We start from the raw sequence: 19,730 nt of genomic DNA, 5'->3' as shown, positions 1-19,730 counted from the left end.
CTCTTTGTTAAAAATTATTCACCCTTTTTGTTTGGGAATATACTTTGTGAATGAATACTTGCTGCTATGGAAGATAGGAATTGCTGATGGATTTTCTTATCTACAGATAACAGAATTTTAACATGCACGAGAATGCTTTGAAAATAATAAGACCTTTTCTCTCTAGATTAAAATAACATGAGAATAATTATAGTAATGTGCTTTGAATGCTACTTTGGTACATGCTTTAAAAAGAATGTTACAAGAAATTGTAACTTTTTATGGTGAATCAATATGAAGAAATAAAGCACTAGTGCATAATTGTAGCTTATTGAAATATTCTGAATATTGTGTTAATGTCTTCTCAGTCTTCAGTACTGCTAGTAAATATATCCATATCTAGCATGGAAAGAAAATAATATTGGAATTTAATTGGTTCAGTATAATTCTTAAAAATTACCATGTAACTGTTCACTGTATTAAGATTAGCAATACAACATATGAATGCTTGTTTTTCTCTAATTAGATATATTATAGTTTACCAAGCAGCCGAATACTGGTCTGTGCACCATCAAACAGCGCTACAGATCTTATTTGTTTACGACTTCATGAGAGCAACTTGTTAAGACCAGGAGTTATGGTCAGAGTTAATGCAATCAACAGAAATGAAGAGGTAAAAATGTATCTAAAAGACTTTCTTGCTCTGTGAGTCATTCTGTCTCATCATTAGACAAATGGTGCATTTGAGCTCAGAATTAGTTGTAACCAATTAGTTCATACTTATTTGAACTGAATAGTGCTTGGTTTTCCAAATTACTCTGTTACCATCTGTTACTTGCTAATGTCTCCTCCTAAATTGTTGAATATGATCTCCTGAAAGATTGAATCTTAAATCATAGGCCCAATACGTCAGTTTCTGCATAAGAAAAGTCAGATCAAGATGTAGAAAGGGTTGAGGGAATTTCTCCAAGGTTCCCATCAGGACAGAAAGATGTATCATGTTCTAGAGTTTATTAGAAGAAATGAAGATTTTTCTTTGACTTGGGTATTTTCGAAACAATAGAACTTCCAAATGAAATAAATCCTCTGCAGAAACTAGTTCATAATTGCATTACACCTATGCAGTTTTGATGCAGAATCTACTTACAAAGAACGAAGGTAAAGAGCTATATGAATATATTGTACAGTTTTAAAACAGCAATTACACAATGAAAGGTAGAGAACAGTAGAGAAACCAAGTATCTAACAGAATGCAAAGGGGTCAAAATTAAAACAGAACATAGACAAAAATGTTCTGAGAACTCGGATTTTCAAGAAGGGACATGGTGCTTCAAAGCAAAAATATTTGAGAGGAGGATCTCATTCACTGTTTTCAAAATTAAATTGAAAGATAGGATACAAATCGAATTAGGGATGCTTTATTGGTATGAAGAGGCATTGCCTTCCTTTCAGAGTATAATAATATAATAAATATCATAACGTTGGAAAGAATGCTTCGTGTCTGCAGTTGAAAATGTGTAAACTTAACTGATGATAGGCATATTAATAACGTCCTTCTTTGTACTGGCAGAGTTTTAATGAAGTAATAAAGTTTTACTGTAAGGGTGGAGAAGATATTCACGAAGCATCTCGGTTTCGAATAATTATTGTGACATGCAGCAGCGCAGGAATGTTCTACCAGATAGGAATAAGGTACTATGTAAGCTTTTCTGACTATTCCAGGAAAAGTAGGATATAAAAATATAAGCAACTTCTTAGAGAGAAGGAAATGGAGAGCAAGAAGCTATTACCTGAACTAAGTAAATGGGCAAAAAACTCCCTCCCCAACAGCTGATAAATGGCTGGAATTACTCCACATGGGAAAAGATCCCAGTAAATGAAGAAGAGTTTCTTTCAAGATTCATATTGTCATTAAAAATATGTAATAGTCATATATTGCAATTAGCTTTATTTCTTATTCTTGAACCTCCAAGTAGAATCTATATAATTGCCACTGTGAGATAAAATGCAGATGTTTACCCATTTGTACTGTAGCTCAGTCATACATTTATACTAGGCTACAATATATCTGAATCTGGATATACAAAGATATTCTCAGAATCCCACAATCAAAGTTGGATAATTATCATTTTTATACTAGGCTACAATATATCTGAATCTGGATATACGAAGACATTCTCATAATCCCACAATCAAAATGGGATAATTATCATTCCTTGCTATTTTCACATTGAGATTGCACAGTGGCAATTGAAAATACTGTACTATGAACCTCAGTGTTCTTGAAAACATAATAACTTGTCAAAAGGGCTTAACTGAAAGTAAATACTTTTGTTTTACCAATGTTACTTTGGTACAATGTTCATTATTTTTTTAAAAGTGATGTCTGAGAATGCAGAGCATATTACAAGTAGTTCCAATTTTTATTCAACAATATTAGGTTTGGACATTTCACACATGTATTTGTGGATGAAGCAGGGCAGGCAAGTGAACCAGAAAGCCTAATCCCTCTGGGACTGATTTCAGAAGTCAATGGGCAGGTATATAAGTTTTTATTATATCTAATTGATTATATCTAACTTTATGTCTGTTGTGTGGAGATTGTTTGATGTTCTCTAAGGAGGCAAAAATTCTGTTTGTAGATACTGCTTGCATGCTGTTGATCTAACGTATCTAAAATATATAATATGAACCGTGCCCATTACTAGAAAAACACTATGCCTATTTCAAATATTATTCATCCATGTATTGGCAAGGGACTGCACTGTCACAAGTTCAGTTTTCATGCCATATCTCTAAGTTTTATTAAAAAGGAAGAGGGGAAACTCTTAATTGATTATGGATGCCAGTGGTTTTCCATAGTCAAGGTCTTGCCCATGGCCGTATCATTTATTTGGTTTAAGGGTAGTTTTATCTTTCATATCTGTTTCTTCTCTCTACTATGCCCTTCATTATGTTTTTATCATCTTTTATTTATATGCAATCCAATCTTATAGCTCATACCAGTTTACCACAATAAATGTAGTCAGTACACAAGAAAAACTACACAACGGTCTATCAAACAGGAGGAGTAAAATAAAAACAGTAATCCTTATCCAGTCACATTAATTATAGGCACCCGTGAGTGTAGTTGGCATGGCTATTTTGAAAACCCCTTCAAAATAGCCTCCATTTTCATTGCCGTAAAGAAATTCAAAGCCTGGAGAAGACTAGACTTCAGAAAGAACCATTTAATAAGGAAATGCCTGTTTCTGTAACAGACACACAACAGGTTTTCACCAAACTAACCTGTTAACATACCAAGAATAGGTAGCGTCTGCTACCAAATTAGCTCACCATGTAGGATGGTTTTAACTGAAGAAGGCTACCCTGCAGGACCTAGGTACCAAATCATGCACGGTTTTAAAGTTCAAAACTAAAACTCAAAATTGCACTCAGAATCTCTTGGTGATCAGAACAGTATCCACAATGTACATGAACTATGAACAAAGTGGCATTTTTCACTACTTGTGAGTTTCTAAGTAATCTTCAAATGTGGCTCCTTATAAAGCAGTGGTTCTCAACCTGTGGGTCGGGACCCCATTTGGGGTCGAACGACCATTTCACAGGGGTCGCCAAACAACGCAGTCCGCAATTTTTTCCCCTTTTCCTTAGCTGTGCTACTCCCTTTTATTCTATTGGCTTTTGAAAGCCAATAAAATAGACTCTCTTGAATAGAGTCTAATTCTATTGGCTTTCAAAAGCCAATAGGAATTATCCAGACTGTCTCTGCCCTGCTGAGCCCGCCAAAAGTCCCATTCTGCAAACGGTGCTGCAAGTTGTCTGCAGCAAAGGCGAGCTGTCTGGAAGTTTCCACCCCTCCCTACTGAGCAACTACTAAAAATGTAAGTAAAAGAGTGCCAGGGGTGGGAGATGGGAGGCCGGCGGGCACAGGGAGGGTTGCTGGCATGCGTGGGGCCTGGCGGGTGCCTTACCTCTCTTGGGCTGGGCCAGCTGGTGGCCCAGCCGGTGGTCGGCCTGCGCCGTCTCTGCCGCTTGCCAGTTACGCCTTGGCCAGCGCAGGGGGCGGCACCACACATGCGCGGCACTCCTGGGCAGGGAAAGTCCTCGACTTATGACTGGTTGGGTAGTCCTCGATTTACAACCGGTTCGGTAGTCCTCGACTTACGACCGGTTGGGGGTCACGGCATTAAAAAGGTTGAGAACCACTGTTATAAAGCACATTGCAATAGCCAATAAATGCATTATCTCATATATTGTCATTCCATTATCTCTTGCAGGATTTTAATACACAATAATAGTAGATCACTGCCCACATTCTTCTCTTTTTTAAAAGATGGCTATGAAAACGGAACAAGAAGCATCTCAGCAAAAGAAATACAATTAACAAATCTGTAGCAATTCAAATTAGACAGGAGAAGATCATTTCATTTCTTTAAAACTCCAAAAGTGGTTAATATCTAAGTAATTGTAATACTTGAATGAAATGGTCATACCAATGGTAGGCTATCATAATTTGTGGGCTATCATAATTTGTGGGATACTAATAAAATGAGTATTTGTCTAGTAGTTATTCAGTTAACTCAGGGACAGGGACCTTGGACAATCTTAATTGCTGGGAAACTTCACTTGAGGAAATAGAGATTTAGCCTATATCAAAATTATAGGCCATTTAAAGGTTAAAGTTTATTTACCGTATTTTTCTGTGTATAAGACACTATTTTTTCCTGCAAACACCCTGTTCAAAAATCAGGTGCGTCTTATACAAGTGCATCGTCTTATACACGGAAAAATAATGGTAACCTCTGCAGCCCAGGGCATGCCTGTATAGGTTGCCATGCTGCTTGGTGCAGGTGTCAAGCCCCTGTGGGCTTACCAGTAATGGGACGGGGCAAGATCATCGGCCAGCCAAACTTCCGGATTTGCTGGCTCAGCTGTTCGGTGCTCTGCCGAACAGCTGATTGGTGCGGAGAAACTCGCATGCCAGAGCATCTTATACAAGGGTGCGTCTTATAGACGGAAAATACGATAATTAAAACTCCATATCATCATGAGGTGCTCATACTACTGAATCCTCAGAAATCTTTTAATCATCTCAACTTCTAATGATACAGAGAAATACAGGTAGTCCTTGACCGAAAACCCCAATTGAGCCCAACAGTTGTGTTGCTACGTAAAACAGTTAAGTATGTTTTGCCCCATTTTACAACCTTCCTCGCCACAGTTGTTAAATGAATTTCTGCAGTTGTTAAATTAGTAACACGGTTATTAAGTGGATCTGGCTTTCTCACTGCTTGTCAAAAGGTTGCAAAAGGTGATCAACATGACTCTGGAACACTGCAGCCATCCTAAACGCATGCCAGTTGCCAAGCATTGGGATTTTGATCATGTGACCATGGGAATGCTGCAATAGTCATAAGTGTGAAAAACTGTCATAAATCACTTTTTCCAGTGCTGTTATAACACCGAACAGTTACTAAACAAATGGTTGTGAGTCGAGGACTACCTGTTACTGCCCATTGCAGCACTGATCATAGGTTTGATCCCACAGCCTTAAGAATGTTCTTTCTTTCCATTCTGGAGATAAGAGGAAAGTCACCTGTTTTTAAAACTGCTGATTATCCCACAGCATTCCGCTGTCTATACTTCAGGATTTGGCCAGAAAGTTGTTCTCTCCTTCTCTTACTGTCAAAAGAGAAGGAGAAAGGAATTTTCCTTCCTTGCTGCCTGCTTCTCTCCCTCCCAGGGCAAGTATGGATTTCTCATCTTCCTTCTTCTTCTCCCTTCCCTGGTCCTCCATTCTTGTGAAAGAACATCTCTGCTAGTCCCAATAGCAGTAGCAGGTCACTGCCCCACCTAGGGCAACACGGGAGGGGTTAACTGTGGCGGCTGTTGTTGAGGGAGGTGTGGATGTAAAGGAAGTTGTAATCGCAGGAGGATCTGGGAGAATGAAGGATCTGCAACTGACTATAAGGATTGGGGAAAACAAGGAAAGCTAAAGTAAGAAGATCAGCAAAGTGGGAAGGTATTCCATAAAGCTAGGCTTTCTCTACCCCAAAGCAACTGCCAGTACTGGCTGGTGGTGAGATTCTGGTCACTAACTGAAATAGCCAAGAGTTAAAGAGCCTTTCAGCAAGATAGGAAAGATTGATCCTGCAACATCTCTATTGACAAGGTTACCATTCTCCATTCTGGTGACACAATTATACAGGAGATTTTTTTTCTATTTCTCCAGTGAAGACACTAAATCACCATATTTTTCCGTCTATAAGACACACCCTTGTATAAGACGCCCTGGCATGCGAGTTTCTCCGCGCCGATCAGCTGAGCCAGCAAATCCGGAAGGCCTCAGTTTGCCACAGATAGAACTTCTGCCGAGAGTGTTTATCTTTCGTATGGAGTGCTTCTGGGCCAGATGAGGCCTGGAGAATACTAGATATTTCTACTATATAGACTAACCAGATTATTCCTCTCCTTTCTATATACTGTATGTTATAGTAATAAAAATAGGTAAAATTTAAAAATCACATCAGAGTATCTCTTGGTCAATAGCAGTCTGCCTGCTAGTTAAATGTTATAAAAGGCATTATTGTGAGCTTTTGAGCCACTTGAGCCTTGAACAGCCATATTGGTAGAAATATTGCTTCTAAGTGAAAACCTGGAGATGCTGCCTTGGGAAGATTATGCTGCTTTTAATTCAAATGCAACAGTAATTCAAATATAATGTCCTACTTTGGATATGGATAACTATTTTTTATTTAAAAAACCAGAGAGAAATGGGTATTACTTTTGATTTGATGGCATCTGTCTCCCAGGTTTTTGTTATGTAATTCATGAAGAGTGTTATATGAAATGCAAGTTGTCACATTTTGAAAAAATGTTCTGTATCTGAAGATCATACTTTCAGGGGATCCCATGCAACTAGGTCCAATAATAAAATCTAAGCTTGCAACACTTTATGGATTAAACATCTCTTTGTTGGAGAGGCTGATGCATCGCCCTTTGTACCTGCGAGATGAGGATGCTTTTGGTCCTTGTGGATCATACAATCCTGTGTTGGTAAGTGAAACAGGGCAATAGAGTGATTAAGAGCTGCTTTCAAACTGACAGATTCTTTGTGTGGAAGTTTCCTAAATCTAAGGCATTTGTATCAAATTGCTGTTAATATAGCAAAATTTTGTTGTATTGTGAATTTTGATTAAATTTAGAGCTGCAGTATATGGACTTCCATATGAAGGAGCCCTAGTGGCACAGTGGTTAAAATGTAATATTGCAGGCAAAGTCTGCCCACAGCCTGGAATTTGATCATGATGGGGCTCAAGATTGACTCAGGCTTCCATCCTTCTGAGGTCGATGAAATGAGGATCCAGATTGTTGGAGGCAATATGCAAATAATGCTTCTACATTGTAAACCTCCCAGAGGGTCCTGTAAAGCATTATGGGGTAGTATATAAGCCTAAATGCTATTGCTATGGCTTTTCTTCAGCTGTAATTGACTAAATATATTTAAGATAACGTTTATTTTTGGATCAATTTTCAGGCTGTTTGCCATTATAATTTTAAACCACTAAATCATGTAATGTGAGACACTAACTAATCACCTTTGGGAAGCAATGTTTCTGTTCCTCAGACCTGACAATTGTGAGTCAATCTCACATGTACATAAGTTAGCAAAAACTAGTACCATATAAAACATCTTGTGCAGCTGAATGACAGGGACTACTAATTGTGAATAGAAAACAAGATACAGCCAACAAAACTTTCAGTAGTTGGATCTGGTTTTCTCTTTGCTATTCCCATGTATTGTGGTATTAATATTGTTGAAGCCAAGAGGAATCAAGAGGAGCACATAGTTGTGGGTTTGACTGGTGCTCTGAAAGCCCTCCCTTCACCTTTTAACTAATTTTAAGAGTGTTTAATCATCTTTGCTTCCTTTTAAATGCTTAACTTTTCTATAGTGTTTAAACTGCCCAGAGTCCCTCTCTGAGAGAGATGGGTTGTTCAGAAATAGCTTAATTACTAATGGAGGTTGAGTTCATAACTGGATAGACTTCTTTATGTTAGTATAGGAAAATCAGTGATGTGGATGAATCCATGTGTTTGCATTATGAGTGAGAGATAGAAATGGTGGCTCCCTTTTTTAGTTCCACATATGACTGATACTCAGAATGTGACTGAAAACAATGTCCTCCTGATGTACTAAATATAACCTAGTAGGGCAGTGTTTCCCAAACTTGACAATTTTAAGGCATGTGGACTTCAACTCCCAGAATTCCACAGCCAGCGTTGCTGGCTGTGGAATTCTGGGAGTTGAAGTCCTCATGCCTTAAAATTGTCAAGTTTGGGAAACACTGTAGTAGGGAGCCATTTAGAGTTCCTCAGGTATTCTGTCTCGTTTTATAGAACTGGACTCACCTATCAACATGTTAATGCTTCCGAATATAGCCGTATTCATGTTCATGCTATGGTGTTGGTTCTATGCTTGCAGATTACAAAGCTTGTGAAGAATTACAGATCACATGGTGCATTGCTTGCATTGCCATCCAAGCTATTTTATCATAAGGAACTAGAAGTCTGTGCTGATCCTTCAGTGGTAAACTCTTTGTTGGGGTGGGAGAAGCTGCCAAAGAAAGGCTTTCCACTGATTTTTCATGGAATGAGGGTATGTAAACAATATTTGTTGCATTATACTTAAAATTAGATAGATTTTAGAAATCTCAGACATACACAAAAGTATGTAAATCAATAAGCATATCACATTATTTAGATTGTTGTGATACCATGTAGTTTGAATACAACAAGAAATTTAACATAAATGTTCCTTTTCTTTATAATTTTATGTAATATTGTGATTTATCTTTGCAAGAGAATATTACAATCTGCTGTTCTATTTTGGGAAAACCACACTGAGGGCTCTTGGGCATGACAAAATAACAATTTTAATTTTGCTTCTAGGTGCTTTAAAAGAATTGTGTAAAAACCAGATGCAAGGAGAAGCTAATTAGCTTTCTATCTTCACACATTTCATCTTATGAATAATGAAAATATAACGATGTCACTCTGCTGATGAAAACTGTTTTCATTAATTTGTGAATGAAGATTATGTTCTAGAAAGGATGAGGACAAATATTTAAATTAAAAACTATTTCTGGAGAGACATAAGTGATAAAAAATGCTTAACTGTATCTCCTGTTTTTCATTGGCTGAAATTACAGCTGATTTTTTAAAAAATTGCTTTAGCACCCAAACCTTTCTAAAAAAGGGAAGATATATTCAAAGACTACATAATTTGATGGAGGCCACATAGAAGTAGAACAAGGGGGAAGTGCTCATCATCAAAAAAATAACAATGTATGAATCCAGAGTAAAGCCACTTTTTCTTAAATCTACTATTTTAATATTCACCTCCACAACCATCTTATTTACTCACTAAACCATCAATTTCATTTTACTGAAAATTATGAGGCATTAGGGAGGGGTCTGTGCAAAGAATTTGGAAAAACCTGCAGAATTGTTGGGAAACTACAAATTATCCAGAATAAATTAGAAATGGCTGCAGAGAATATTCCTTTTAGCAAAGAACAGTGACTATTACTGTTCAAATTCTGAACTGGTAATGATGCCCCATAAAATCTTAATTTTAAGGACCTGTTCTGTAGAAACTCCATATACTAAAATCCATTCAAAGAGGTTTTTTTCTGTAATGAGTGACTTAAAGCCCTTTTTTAAATTGCCCCAAAGCTACAGTGGTATGTTCAGTCACTATTGTACAGAGTCTCCTCAGGATGATAAACATAATATTTTTGGAACAGCTCTGGTTATTAAATGCCTGTTTGGACTTTTTATTATTAACATAAGCACTGTGAAAAGAGAGTTAAGTATTTGAAATAATATTTTTTTCTCTGTTTTTCATTTCTTGCCTTGCTAACATTAGGGTACGGAAATGCGTGAAGGCTGCAATCCTTCTTGGTTCAATCCTACAGAAGCAGTTCAAGTGATGCGCTACTGTTGCCTTCTTGTTAAAGGCATCAACTGTTCAGTATCAGGGAAAGACATTGGGGTAGTTGCACCTTATCGAAAGCAGGTATAGCTTTCTAATCCAGCTTTTTATATTTGAGTATTTTTAATTGCATTGTATATTTTGATGTTAATTTATTTGTTTGTCTGTTACATTATTGGACTATAAATGTGAATACTAAAAACATTCTTTTTGGGGTGTGTTAAGAGATACGGTATTCCTGAATCTCCTCATTGGTAAACCAAGGGCTTTGAAATTCCCATGATATATTTTTTAGCTTCCCAGATTGAAAATAATTTTACAATGATTTATTCATTATATCAAGCTGATTTTTTACCTAAAAGGCAGTTTAAAAAACAATGTTGGATATTTTGGAATATTTTGGAATTGGATATTTTGGAATATTTTGAACAGCACAATGAAAAACAAGTTGCATTAATTTTTTCAGATGCAGAAAAAGCTTCTGATAGTTTGAACTGGACATTATTTAAAAGTTTGAAATATATATACTTTGGGGAGAATTTGAATTATGAGCCGAGGTGGCACAGCAGTTAGAGTGCAGTACTGCAGGCCGCTTTAGCTGACTGTGTTCAGCAGGTCAGCGGTTCAAATCTCACCGGCTCAAGGTTGACTCAGCCTTCCATCCTTCCGGGGTAGGTAAAATGAGGACCCAGATTGTTGGGGGCAATGTAAATATATATATACATTGCTTACTGGTGTACACCGCTTAGAGAGTGCTTGCACTTAAAGCGGTATATAAGTCTCATAAATAAATAAATTTTATAAAATGAATAAAATCTATTTATACTTTACAGAAGGCATAAACAATTGTTAATAGAGATTTATCTATACCCTGTGAGAAACAAAAAGGAACAACACAGAGTTGTCTATTGTCTCCTGCTGATTTTAGCTTTAGAAATATTAAATAAAAACAAGAGGATTTAAGAATGTAAAGATTAAAGAAAAAATATAAATTAAGAGCTTTTGCAGGCAATCAGTGCAAAAAATAGTGTCAGCTATTTTCCCCAGCTTGATACCGTTGGCATGTTTGATGATTTCCCTCTATGTAGACATTGTTCCAGTGAGGACTATTTGCTGAGTGCAGTTCAGCCAATTGTAAATCTATCTGATGGGTAATACTGTATAAACCACCTTGTTTTACAAAATTTTACATTGTTTCCTAGAGTAGTTAAAGTAGGTGAATGACCAATGTGGTTCACATTTTATTTTTAGAAAAAAAATATCGACAAATAATATCAAAAATGAGCTCAATAAAAATGAATTTTTACTGAGACTAACTAAAAAATAGTTTTGAAAAGTATACTGAGAAAATTGTTTCTTCAGAAGTATAATACCAGTGCCTCAAGTAGAAGATCATAATGATAGACAGTGATCTGAAACATGGTTGAAGATTTTTTAATGTTCAGCCTGTTTTAATGTGTAGCTCAATTTTTCTCATTCATAAAAGATATGCATAGTGAAAAATACATGTTTGCAAAAGTGTGCTTCCCCATCCAAGACAATCCTTGATAGTTGGTAGAAGATACTTCTATCGAATTTTGGAATAATTTGATCAGCATGAAAAAACAGAAAAAATAGTGGATAATTATCCCAAGAAAAGTAGGCCTTATTTGAAGATCTGCAATTAATTTATTCATTTTAAGTACATTTAAATTCAGATTGCTTTCAACAAACTTCCATATTTTCTAACTCAGATTGTAGTAAAGTACTATCAGTGAGATAATTATTCAAAAATTTCAAAAATACAATTCAGAATTGACTTGTTTAACTGTTTCAAAACCTGAATCATTTTATTTTTATTTTTAGAAAAAAATCATGTTATTTTTTGAGTCCAGTGCTTTCTGTGAAATAATATATGTCATTATTTTTAGGTAGAAAAAATCACAGTTCTCTTACGCAGTGTGGATCTAGCAGATATTAAAGTTGGCTCAGTGGAGGAATTTCAGGGACAAGAATTCCTAGTGATCATCATATCAACAGTACGTAGTGAAGTGCTGCTTGTATGTGTGGTATTCAGAAGCTAATGTCACCCCCAAGTTAGCAAGCTGAAGTAGAACAAAGTGCATGTGTAAGTAACTAGTAAAACTCAGGACAGGCAGATTTTTTAATATATATATATATATATTACATGTCAATCCTTTTTATTATAATAATAAATACAAAAGTACAAAAGCAAATAATAGGAAAAATAGGGGAGGGGAAAGGGCAAGGTGTAGAAAAGAAGGGAAAAAGAAAGAAAAGCCATTGACTTCTGACTGCCTTTATTGCAGTAGGATAAGATAGTATAACTAGCCATTTCTATAACAACAGATCTATCTAATCAGTAAAACCCAAATCAAAGTTTCATTTTTTTTCACTCAAGCACAAAATCCAGAAGGGGTTGTTTCCAAGTAGAAACAAAAATGATTGTGTTTTTTTCTTTTATGAAAGCAGTAAATTTGGCCACCTTTCCTAACTCCATCAACTTTTGCAACCATTCATCCATTGTGGGGATTGAAGTGTCCTTCCATTTTTGTGCATAAAGTAATCTTGCTGCTGTCAACATACAGTATATAGCATCAAAGTTCCACATTTTTTCCCAGGTGTTTTTCCATTAAACCCAAAATAAAAGTTACTGGTTTTATCTTAATATTCACTTTAAGAATCTTCTGTATTAGAATATGAATTCTACTCCAGTATTTCTTTGCTTTATCACATGTCCAGCATAAATGATAAAAAAATCCCTTCTTTACATTTGCATTTTTAACATTCATTTGAAATACCTTTATACATTGTTGATAATTTATCTGGTGTTAAATACCAATGATACATCATCTTACTAAAAAATTCTTTTAAGTTGTAATTTAATGTAAATTTAAACCTTTGGTCCACATATTCTTCCATTGTTCAAGCTTTCCTCCTGATATTTCAAACTGTTGCTCTCACAATTACTTGCAATTGATCGTCCTGTCTAGCTGAAGTCCAAAATATCTGGAAGATATCTCTTTACAGATAATACAAACCTCTGCATAATTATTCATTAGTAGCTTTCAGTGTACATAGTGAAGCTGATCAGTGTGCTTAAGATTGCAAGTTGTGTATTACTACAAAATGTGGTAGTTGATATATGTTGGTTGTACTATAGTCTATACCAGTGTTGGCGAACCTATGGCACGCGTGCCAGAGGTGACACTCGGACCCCTCCCTGTTGGCACACGTGCCACCACCGCCAGCAGCAGGTCCATCAGGCCACCACTGCCACCCAGAGCAGGAGCCCCGCCCAGCACAAAGGAGGTGAAGCGGCCGACTGGCAAGCTCATTTTAACTCACTTGCAGTACTTGGTAGAAGAGAATGATTCATTCTGGGCTTTGAAACTTTTCAAAAACACATGGTAATCATCTCGAAGGCTGCACAACCTCTACATCATGACTATATCCTGTCTTTTCCTTCAAGAGTTCAAGGCAGCACAGATAGTATTCTTCGCTCCCTTTTTTCCCATAGTAACAGCTTGGTGTTAGAAGGATGGGCTAAGGGAGAGCAACCAGCCAAAATTCACCTAGGGAGTTTCTGTTGCTGAGGACAGAATTGAACTTGAACTCTCCTAATTCTAGTCCATTTTAATCACTATGTTATATTCAACTTCAGATTATAAAATTGTCTGCAGTACTATGCGTAATTGGAGGAATTAAATGGTCGATGCTTATGTTCCAGGTTCGGTCAAATGAAACTTTACAAAATGATGAAAAACCCTTTTTAGGTTTTCTTGCTAATTCAAAGCGCTTTAATGTAGCAATTACCAGACCCAAGGCTTTGCTCATTGTTGTGGGAAATCCTCATGTGCTTGCCAAAGTAAGAATTTCTTATTTATTATCTAATTCATGTTCATTTAATTACATTAATATAATAATTTCATTGCCATATTGGCAGCTGCCTGTCTCTATTTCTAATTTAAAGTTCTGGGGGAAAGCTATGTGCTAGTGATTCATCTGAATCTTTCTTAGCAATACATTAATCCTTAAATGCAGAAAAGATAATTTTTCTGAAATATGGTGAACTCAGTCTTAATTTCAATAAATGAGAATACAGCAGGGAGCCAAATGAAGTCAACAAATGAACGTGTTTACTTGTAGTAATATATGCTATCATAAATGATCTTAAACATCTGACTTGTAAGTTGTAAAGTTTTGCCTCGTCCTGAAAGAAATTATGTAGTCACTAAGTGTTGACATGAACATATGGCATATATGGATTATATGGCATACAATCAAAAGTAATGCCACTTTTAATAACAAACTGTTCTTTCCCTCAAAAAAGCAACCATATTATGCATTATTATCGCTAAATGTGGTACTATGTTAGTAGATTGTATTGCATTTAGTTGTTGCAACTGGAGATGGGCAGCATATAAATTTAATGATATTTTTTGTTTATGTACAATTGAAATTAATTGATAAATTCAGCTGTCGGTTGCAGCAGCAGTCTTCCATGCTATGATCCTCATTTGTCTGTTTTTTGCTAACTCACACTAATATAACTTTAGCTAATATAGTATGGTTTATTTTATTTTGCTTCTTCTAATTTTTCATAATTAAGAGAACAGTGGTGCTATAAATTGGACAAATCAAATATTAAGCTTTTCATAGTGCCTTTATAGCCCAATATAATTTCTTGTTTATATAGTTCAAAAGTGACAACACCTAGTAATAATTGTTGAGTTTCTGTTAACTCCAAATGGAGACTAGAATTTCATGGGAAAGCATAGTAACTAATTAAATAGAAGTGTAGTTGTGTTTTTAAAGACTTTTTTTGAATAACAAATTAATGCGGGTATTCTTTAGGATGTTCCTTTTGTAAGAATGTTGATTTTCATGGCAATACTGAATCCCTAGACTAAATTGCTAATTTCTTTCCTCTTCAATTTGCTTGTCTTCAAAGAAAGTGTACCAGAAATTGGGCCAGGTTGTTCCACTTTCACTATAGTAATAATGGCAATAACAAAAGACAACAAGAATTGGGAAGGAATAAATTGACCCAGGATATTTGGACAGCTAAATTTTGATTTTTAAATGCTAGTTCAGATCTTGAAACACTACTTTCTAGTTATAGCAACCTTTATTAAGTAAAGTCTGCTGAACATCTTGAATAGTTGCCAAACCAAGTCTTTCAAAAAAAATAAGGAAACATGTAATTTGTCTCAGTGAAATAAATGTTACAAAAGCCTATAAAAACTTTTAATGGGATTTAGTAATGTATATTTTAAATTATAAGTTAGACTATGCTTGCTTTAGCCAGCTCCCACAGTCATCTTAGGTATCCTAGCAACACAATGTTATATCAGCTGCATATAATGTTCTAAAGCTAATTCTTATTTAGGCCTGCTAATATTAAAGAATATAAACCAGAAAAGTATCTATGGCTGATTTATAGTATAATAGTTTGTACAGTTTTTATAATCCTCTTTCCTTTGGCCAGGATCCCTGTTTTAATGCTCTTTTGGAGTACAGTCTGATAAATGACGTTTACATTGGCTGTGACTTGCCTCAAGAATTTGAAAATCAGAAAAAGTGAGTGTATTTTCAACATTATTGATGAAGAAATAAGTGGAAATGGATGAATCATTAAATAATTTAAGGCCTTTGTTGTATGTTCTCTAGAGATCTGTACTGGAGGCCATCAGAAAGAGTGAGTGAAGCTCTGTTAGGGCAGGGAAAGTGGTCTCACACTCCTAAATCTTCTTGCATGTGTGAACTGAGATGCATAAGATTACAGATTTGTAGTGGTGTCATACATGGTTTTATAGGATTTTGTACTTTCTTGGGGTATCTAGTTCACCTATGCACAAACTATTCAAAATTTTCTAGACCTTTCATAATTCTTGGTAGGGGTACATATGATGCATGAGTAGTCTTACTTTATGCTGAGCCACTTTAATCTGTTTTGACCACAAGAAACAATAATATATCCATTCTCAGAGCTTTCAATTTTCCTAAAATATTCTTTCCTTCACGTCCTCTATTTTATTTTGATATATTTTAGTCTTTTTTTAATATCTTCATATCTAATGTTGACTCCTGGAAACTGCCTGGACTTCTCCCTGCTTTTTTCTTGGCAAGATATTGTAGTTAGCTTTCTCAGCAAATAATTCACTTTACACAACTTGAGGTTCAGGGTCAGCTGTTCCTACGTCCTCCAGTTCTTGAGGATGATATTTAATGTTACTAGAGTAGGATTTTTTTTTAAAAAAAAAAAATCTAATAAACCAGTGGTTCTCAACCTTTTTAATGCCGCGACCCCAACCGGTCATTAAGTCGAGGACTTTCCCTCCCTGGGAGCGCTGCACATGCGTGGTGCCGCCCCCTGCGCTGGCCGAGGCGTAGCTGGCAAGGGGCAGTGACGGCACAGGGCGACCACCGGCTGGGCCAGCCCAAGGGAGGTAAGGCACCCGCCGGGCCCCACGCACACCAGCAACCCTCCCTGCACCTGCCGGCCTCCCACCTCCCACCTCTGGCCCTCTTTTACTTACATTTTTAGTAGTTGCTCAGCAGGGAGGGGTGGAAGCTTCCAGACAGCTCGCCTTCGCTGCAGACAATTTGCAGCACCGTTTGCAGAATGGGACTTTTGGTGGACTCAGCAGGGCAGAGACAGCCTGCACAATTCCTATTGGCTTTTGAAAGCCAATAGAATAAAAGGGAGTAGCACAGCTAAGGAAAAGGGGAAAAAATGGCGGACTGCGTTGTTTGGCGACCCCCGTGAATGGTCGTTCGACCCCAAATGGGGTCGCGACCCACAAGTTGAGAACCGCTGTAATAAACTGATACTAAAACTACAAGTGTATGATAGAAGTTCTTGCATACAGTGTCTTCCTGGCAGAAAGAGTGAAGGCCGTGTCATCCTCCACTTACCTATGCATCACTCCCTTGGATTCAGATATCATACAGTTTCCATCTTTCTATCCCACCTAGTTTGTGGAGTCCTTTCACTGATAGTTAATTCTCATTGATGATGTAACTTTGTGCTTTCCCTGATGCAGGTCCTTATTACCATATGAGGAGTATACTTTTCATCTCTTCACATCCTCCTATCTAAGGATTTGATTCATACTAGAAGTATAGCAGCATATCAAGAATTAGAACTATTGGAATAGTTGGAAGATATTCAGAGTCTTTGAAGGTTTCCTCTGATATCCCATTATCCAAATTGTTTCAGACAATGCTACAGTTATCTAGTAGATCAACATAGTTACATAAGATCCCATTTTTTCCCTTTCATATTGAATATAGCATTGGTGTGTTCCATATTTACTCTGGCAGTCCATCTGCTGGAAATAACTACTCTGATCAGATAGTCTACTTGCATCGCTTACAAATAGAGACTTCATCAAATAATTATGATTTTCTTCATAATTGGCGGAAAACCCCAAAATCAATCTCTTTGCACTTCAGGACAACCATCAATGCCTAGGCTCTTGTTCTGGAGTTAGAATGCATCCTTAATCTTAAGACGATGTTTTTGTTTCTTTTATTATTTTCTAGCAATTACCCTGTTAATTAGAGCTCTTTCAACCATGTGTGTGCATGTTTATAGATGGTCTTAAAGTTGCAAGAAAGCAATTACTTTGGAATGCATGATACTATCTAGACATGATTATTAAATCAATTTAAGCTAGTAAAACAACTATTTCATATGATGCCTTTGGTTATAGGTACCATTTCCTGCATTCTGGATTAACTGATTAAAATAATATTTCTCTAATTCTTGTTTTATTTCTTGTCTTACTTTGTTGATATGCAGGTGCAGTTAAATAGAAGAAGTGCCGCCAGGCCACTTTTCCAGCCTATGACTTTATTTCCTTAAAAAAAATAGAGATTTGTTTTCTTGGTTGTTGAAAAGAATATACTATAAAACAGTGCTTATTGAGTTATAATTATGGTTTCATTGTTGCTGTATTTTTATGCTATAACAATAAATATGATTAAAGCATTTTGCAGGTATCTTCTTTTTTCTTGTAGAATGTACAATAAAGTACTAGATTTTATTCTTCATGGCAAATCAGCCTTAGCTTGTTCTGAGATTCTTCAACTTCATATAAATATTGTTGGCAGTTCTATATCTGAACAATAGTTTTCCCAGCTAGATAAGAGTGTATGGCCAACCTGGGCTGATCTCAGAAAAAATGAAGCAGAGTGGACTGCTTGACTCAATCAAGAAGAGAAGCAATCTGGAATTAAGGAGAAACTTCCTGAAAATGAGAACAATTAAGCCGTGGAACAGCTTGCCATCAGAAGTTGTGTGTGCTTCATCACTCCAGGTTTTAAGAAGAGACTGGACAGTCACTTGTCTGAAATGGTATAAGGTCTCCTGCTTGAACAGGAGGTTGGACTAGAAGACCGCCAAGGTCCCTTCCAGCTCTTATTCTGGTTGGTTGGTTGGTTGGTTGGTTGGTTGGTTGGTTGGTTGATGCTTGAAGGGAAGAAAAGGAAATACACAGTGCTGTGGTCTAAAGGGGAATGTGTGAGGGAGGGAACGATTTGGAAGAAGTTTGTGGCAAACTACTCCCAAACTTCTACTAGTGAATTGTCAAAGTTCAGTTCGGTTTGGGGTAGCCTTTATATTTAAATAAACTTCTCCACGTTGTTCCTGTGTTACTTTGGTCAGAAAGTAGAATAGCAAGCAAGATGATGATGTTACCCAGTCAGTCACATCTGACTTGGTGATTCTGTGGGCCAAGTCTCCATATTTTGTAATCCTGCACTACTACTTTGATTTTTTTTTTCTTCAGATGAACTGAAAAAGCTTGGATGAGAAACACAACATTTTCAAAGAAAATCCAGTTGCCTTTTGGAAAAGCACCCTTGGGATATCCACCCATTCTCAAGCCACAAAAGGAGGCCTGTTCCATTACAGAAGATATTTCAAAATTTTCCCCATAGGACAGCCAACGGAAGCCCTTCTTACCTGAATGTTTTCCCTAATATGGGGAATAGAAGGAAAGAACGGTAGATTCTCAGGAACATACACACTTTTTGTTTAGCTGGACTTCACTTTATCAGATGAAAAGCTGCCGTGGCCAGTAACCCAGGGACTATGAGTGAAATAGTATTTTTGCGTAAGTTGGGAAGAAGGCCACTTTCTCTTTTGTGTTTAATTACTTTTCAGGGCTTTTTTTGTCATAGAACCGTGTTCCGGCACCTTTTTTTGAATGGAAGAACTGGTTCCTTCTAAGCTTCCAGCGCGAGTATAGGTATGGCCCGCAGAGCGATTTTGCAGACACACAGCAGCCCGATCTGACTCTGGAGGCCTGGAAAAGACCTCTGCCGCCCGGATCTATGGCTGCAAGAGTGATTTTGTGGGGGGCCCCCATGGCCGATCCAGGCTCCAGAGGCCTTTTCTAAGCCTCCGGAGCCCAGAACCATGGCCGCAGAGCAGGCTGCAAGGGGGCCACAAAACTGTTCCATGGCCATAGATCCGGGCGTCAGAGTCTCTTCCAGGCCTCCAGATCAGGCCGTGGGAGGCTATGGACGCATTCCCTGGCCTCAGATCGCAGTGGCAGCAGGAACTGTGGCACAGACCAGACAGACCTTTTCCAGGTGAGTGATCGGAAGCTCGCTAAAGCGGTCCCCCCCCCCCGCTCCATAAAGGGCTTTCAACTGGAGCCAGAGCTGTGCGTGAGTTCCGGCACTTTTTTTTTTTTTAACAAAAAAAGCATTGCATTTAATAATTAAAAAGGGATGC

At 37.1% G+C, this 19,730-nt stretch overlaps 1 protein-coding gene across 3 annotated transcripts in view; it reads left to right on the top strand.

Moving 5' to 3' along the window:
• MOV10L1 (Mov10 like RISC complex RNA helicase 1) overlaps positions 1-17,970 on the top strand; it is a 47,273-nt gene extending 29,303 nt beyond the window's left edge. For 2 of the 3 annotated variants that reach the window (XM_039337217.1, XM_039337236.1), the window contains 10 exons: positions 506-652; positions 1,550-1,671; positions 2,420-2,519; positions 6,874-7,038; positions 8,468-8,641; positions 9,914-10,063; positions 11,890-11,997; positions 13,710-13,847; positions 15,471-15,562; positions 17,790-17,970. In XM_039337217.1, coding sequence (XP_039193151.1) covers positions 506-652; positions 1,550-1,671; positions 2,420-2,519; positions 6,874-7,038; positions 8,468-8,641; positions 9,914-10,063; positions 11,890-11,997; positions 13,710-13,847; positions 15,471-15,562; positions 17,790-17,799 — 1,206 coding nt within the window. In that variant the 3' untranslated portion in view covers positions 17,800-17,970. Of the gene's footprint in view, positions 1-505; positions 653-1,549; positions 1,672-2,419; positions 2,520-6,873; positions 7,039-8,467; positions 8,642-9,913; positions 10,064-11,889; positions 12,087-13,709; positions 13,848-15,470; positions 15,563-17,789 lie in introns of those variants that run through there. The other variant, XM_039337228.1, reaches the window with a different exon arrangement.
• The last annotated feature ends 1,760 nt before the right edge of the window (positions 17,971-19,730 follow it).

The sequence above is a fragment of the Crotalus tigris genome, unplaced genomic scaffold, assembly GCF_016545835.1.
Source record: "Crotalus tigris isolate CLP2741 ecotype Arizona unplaced genomic scaffold, ASM1654583v1 scf7180000017549.6302385, whole genome shotgun sequence".
Lineage (NCBI taxonomy): Eukaryota > Metazoa > Chordata > Lepidosauria > Squamata > Viperidae > Crotalus > Crotalus tigris.
The sequence above is the reverse complement of the archived record's forward strand: the minus strand, read 5'-3'. Positions and strand labels throughout refer to the sequence as shown.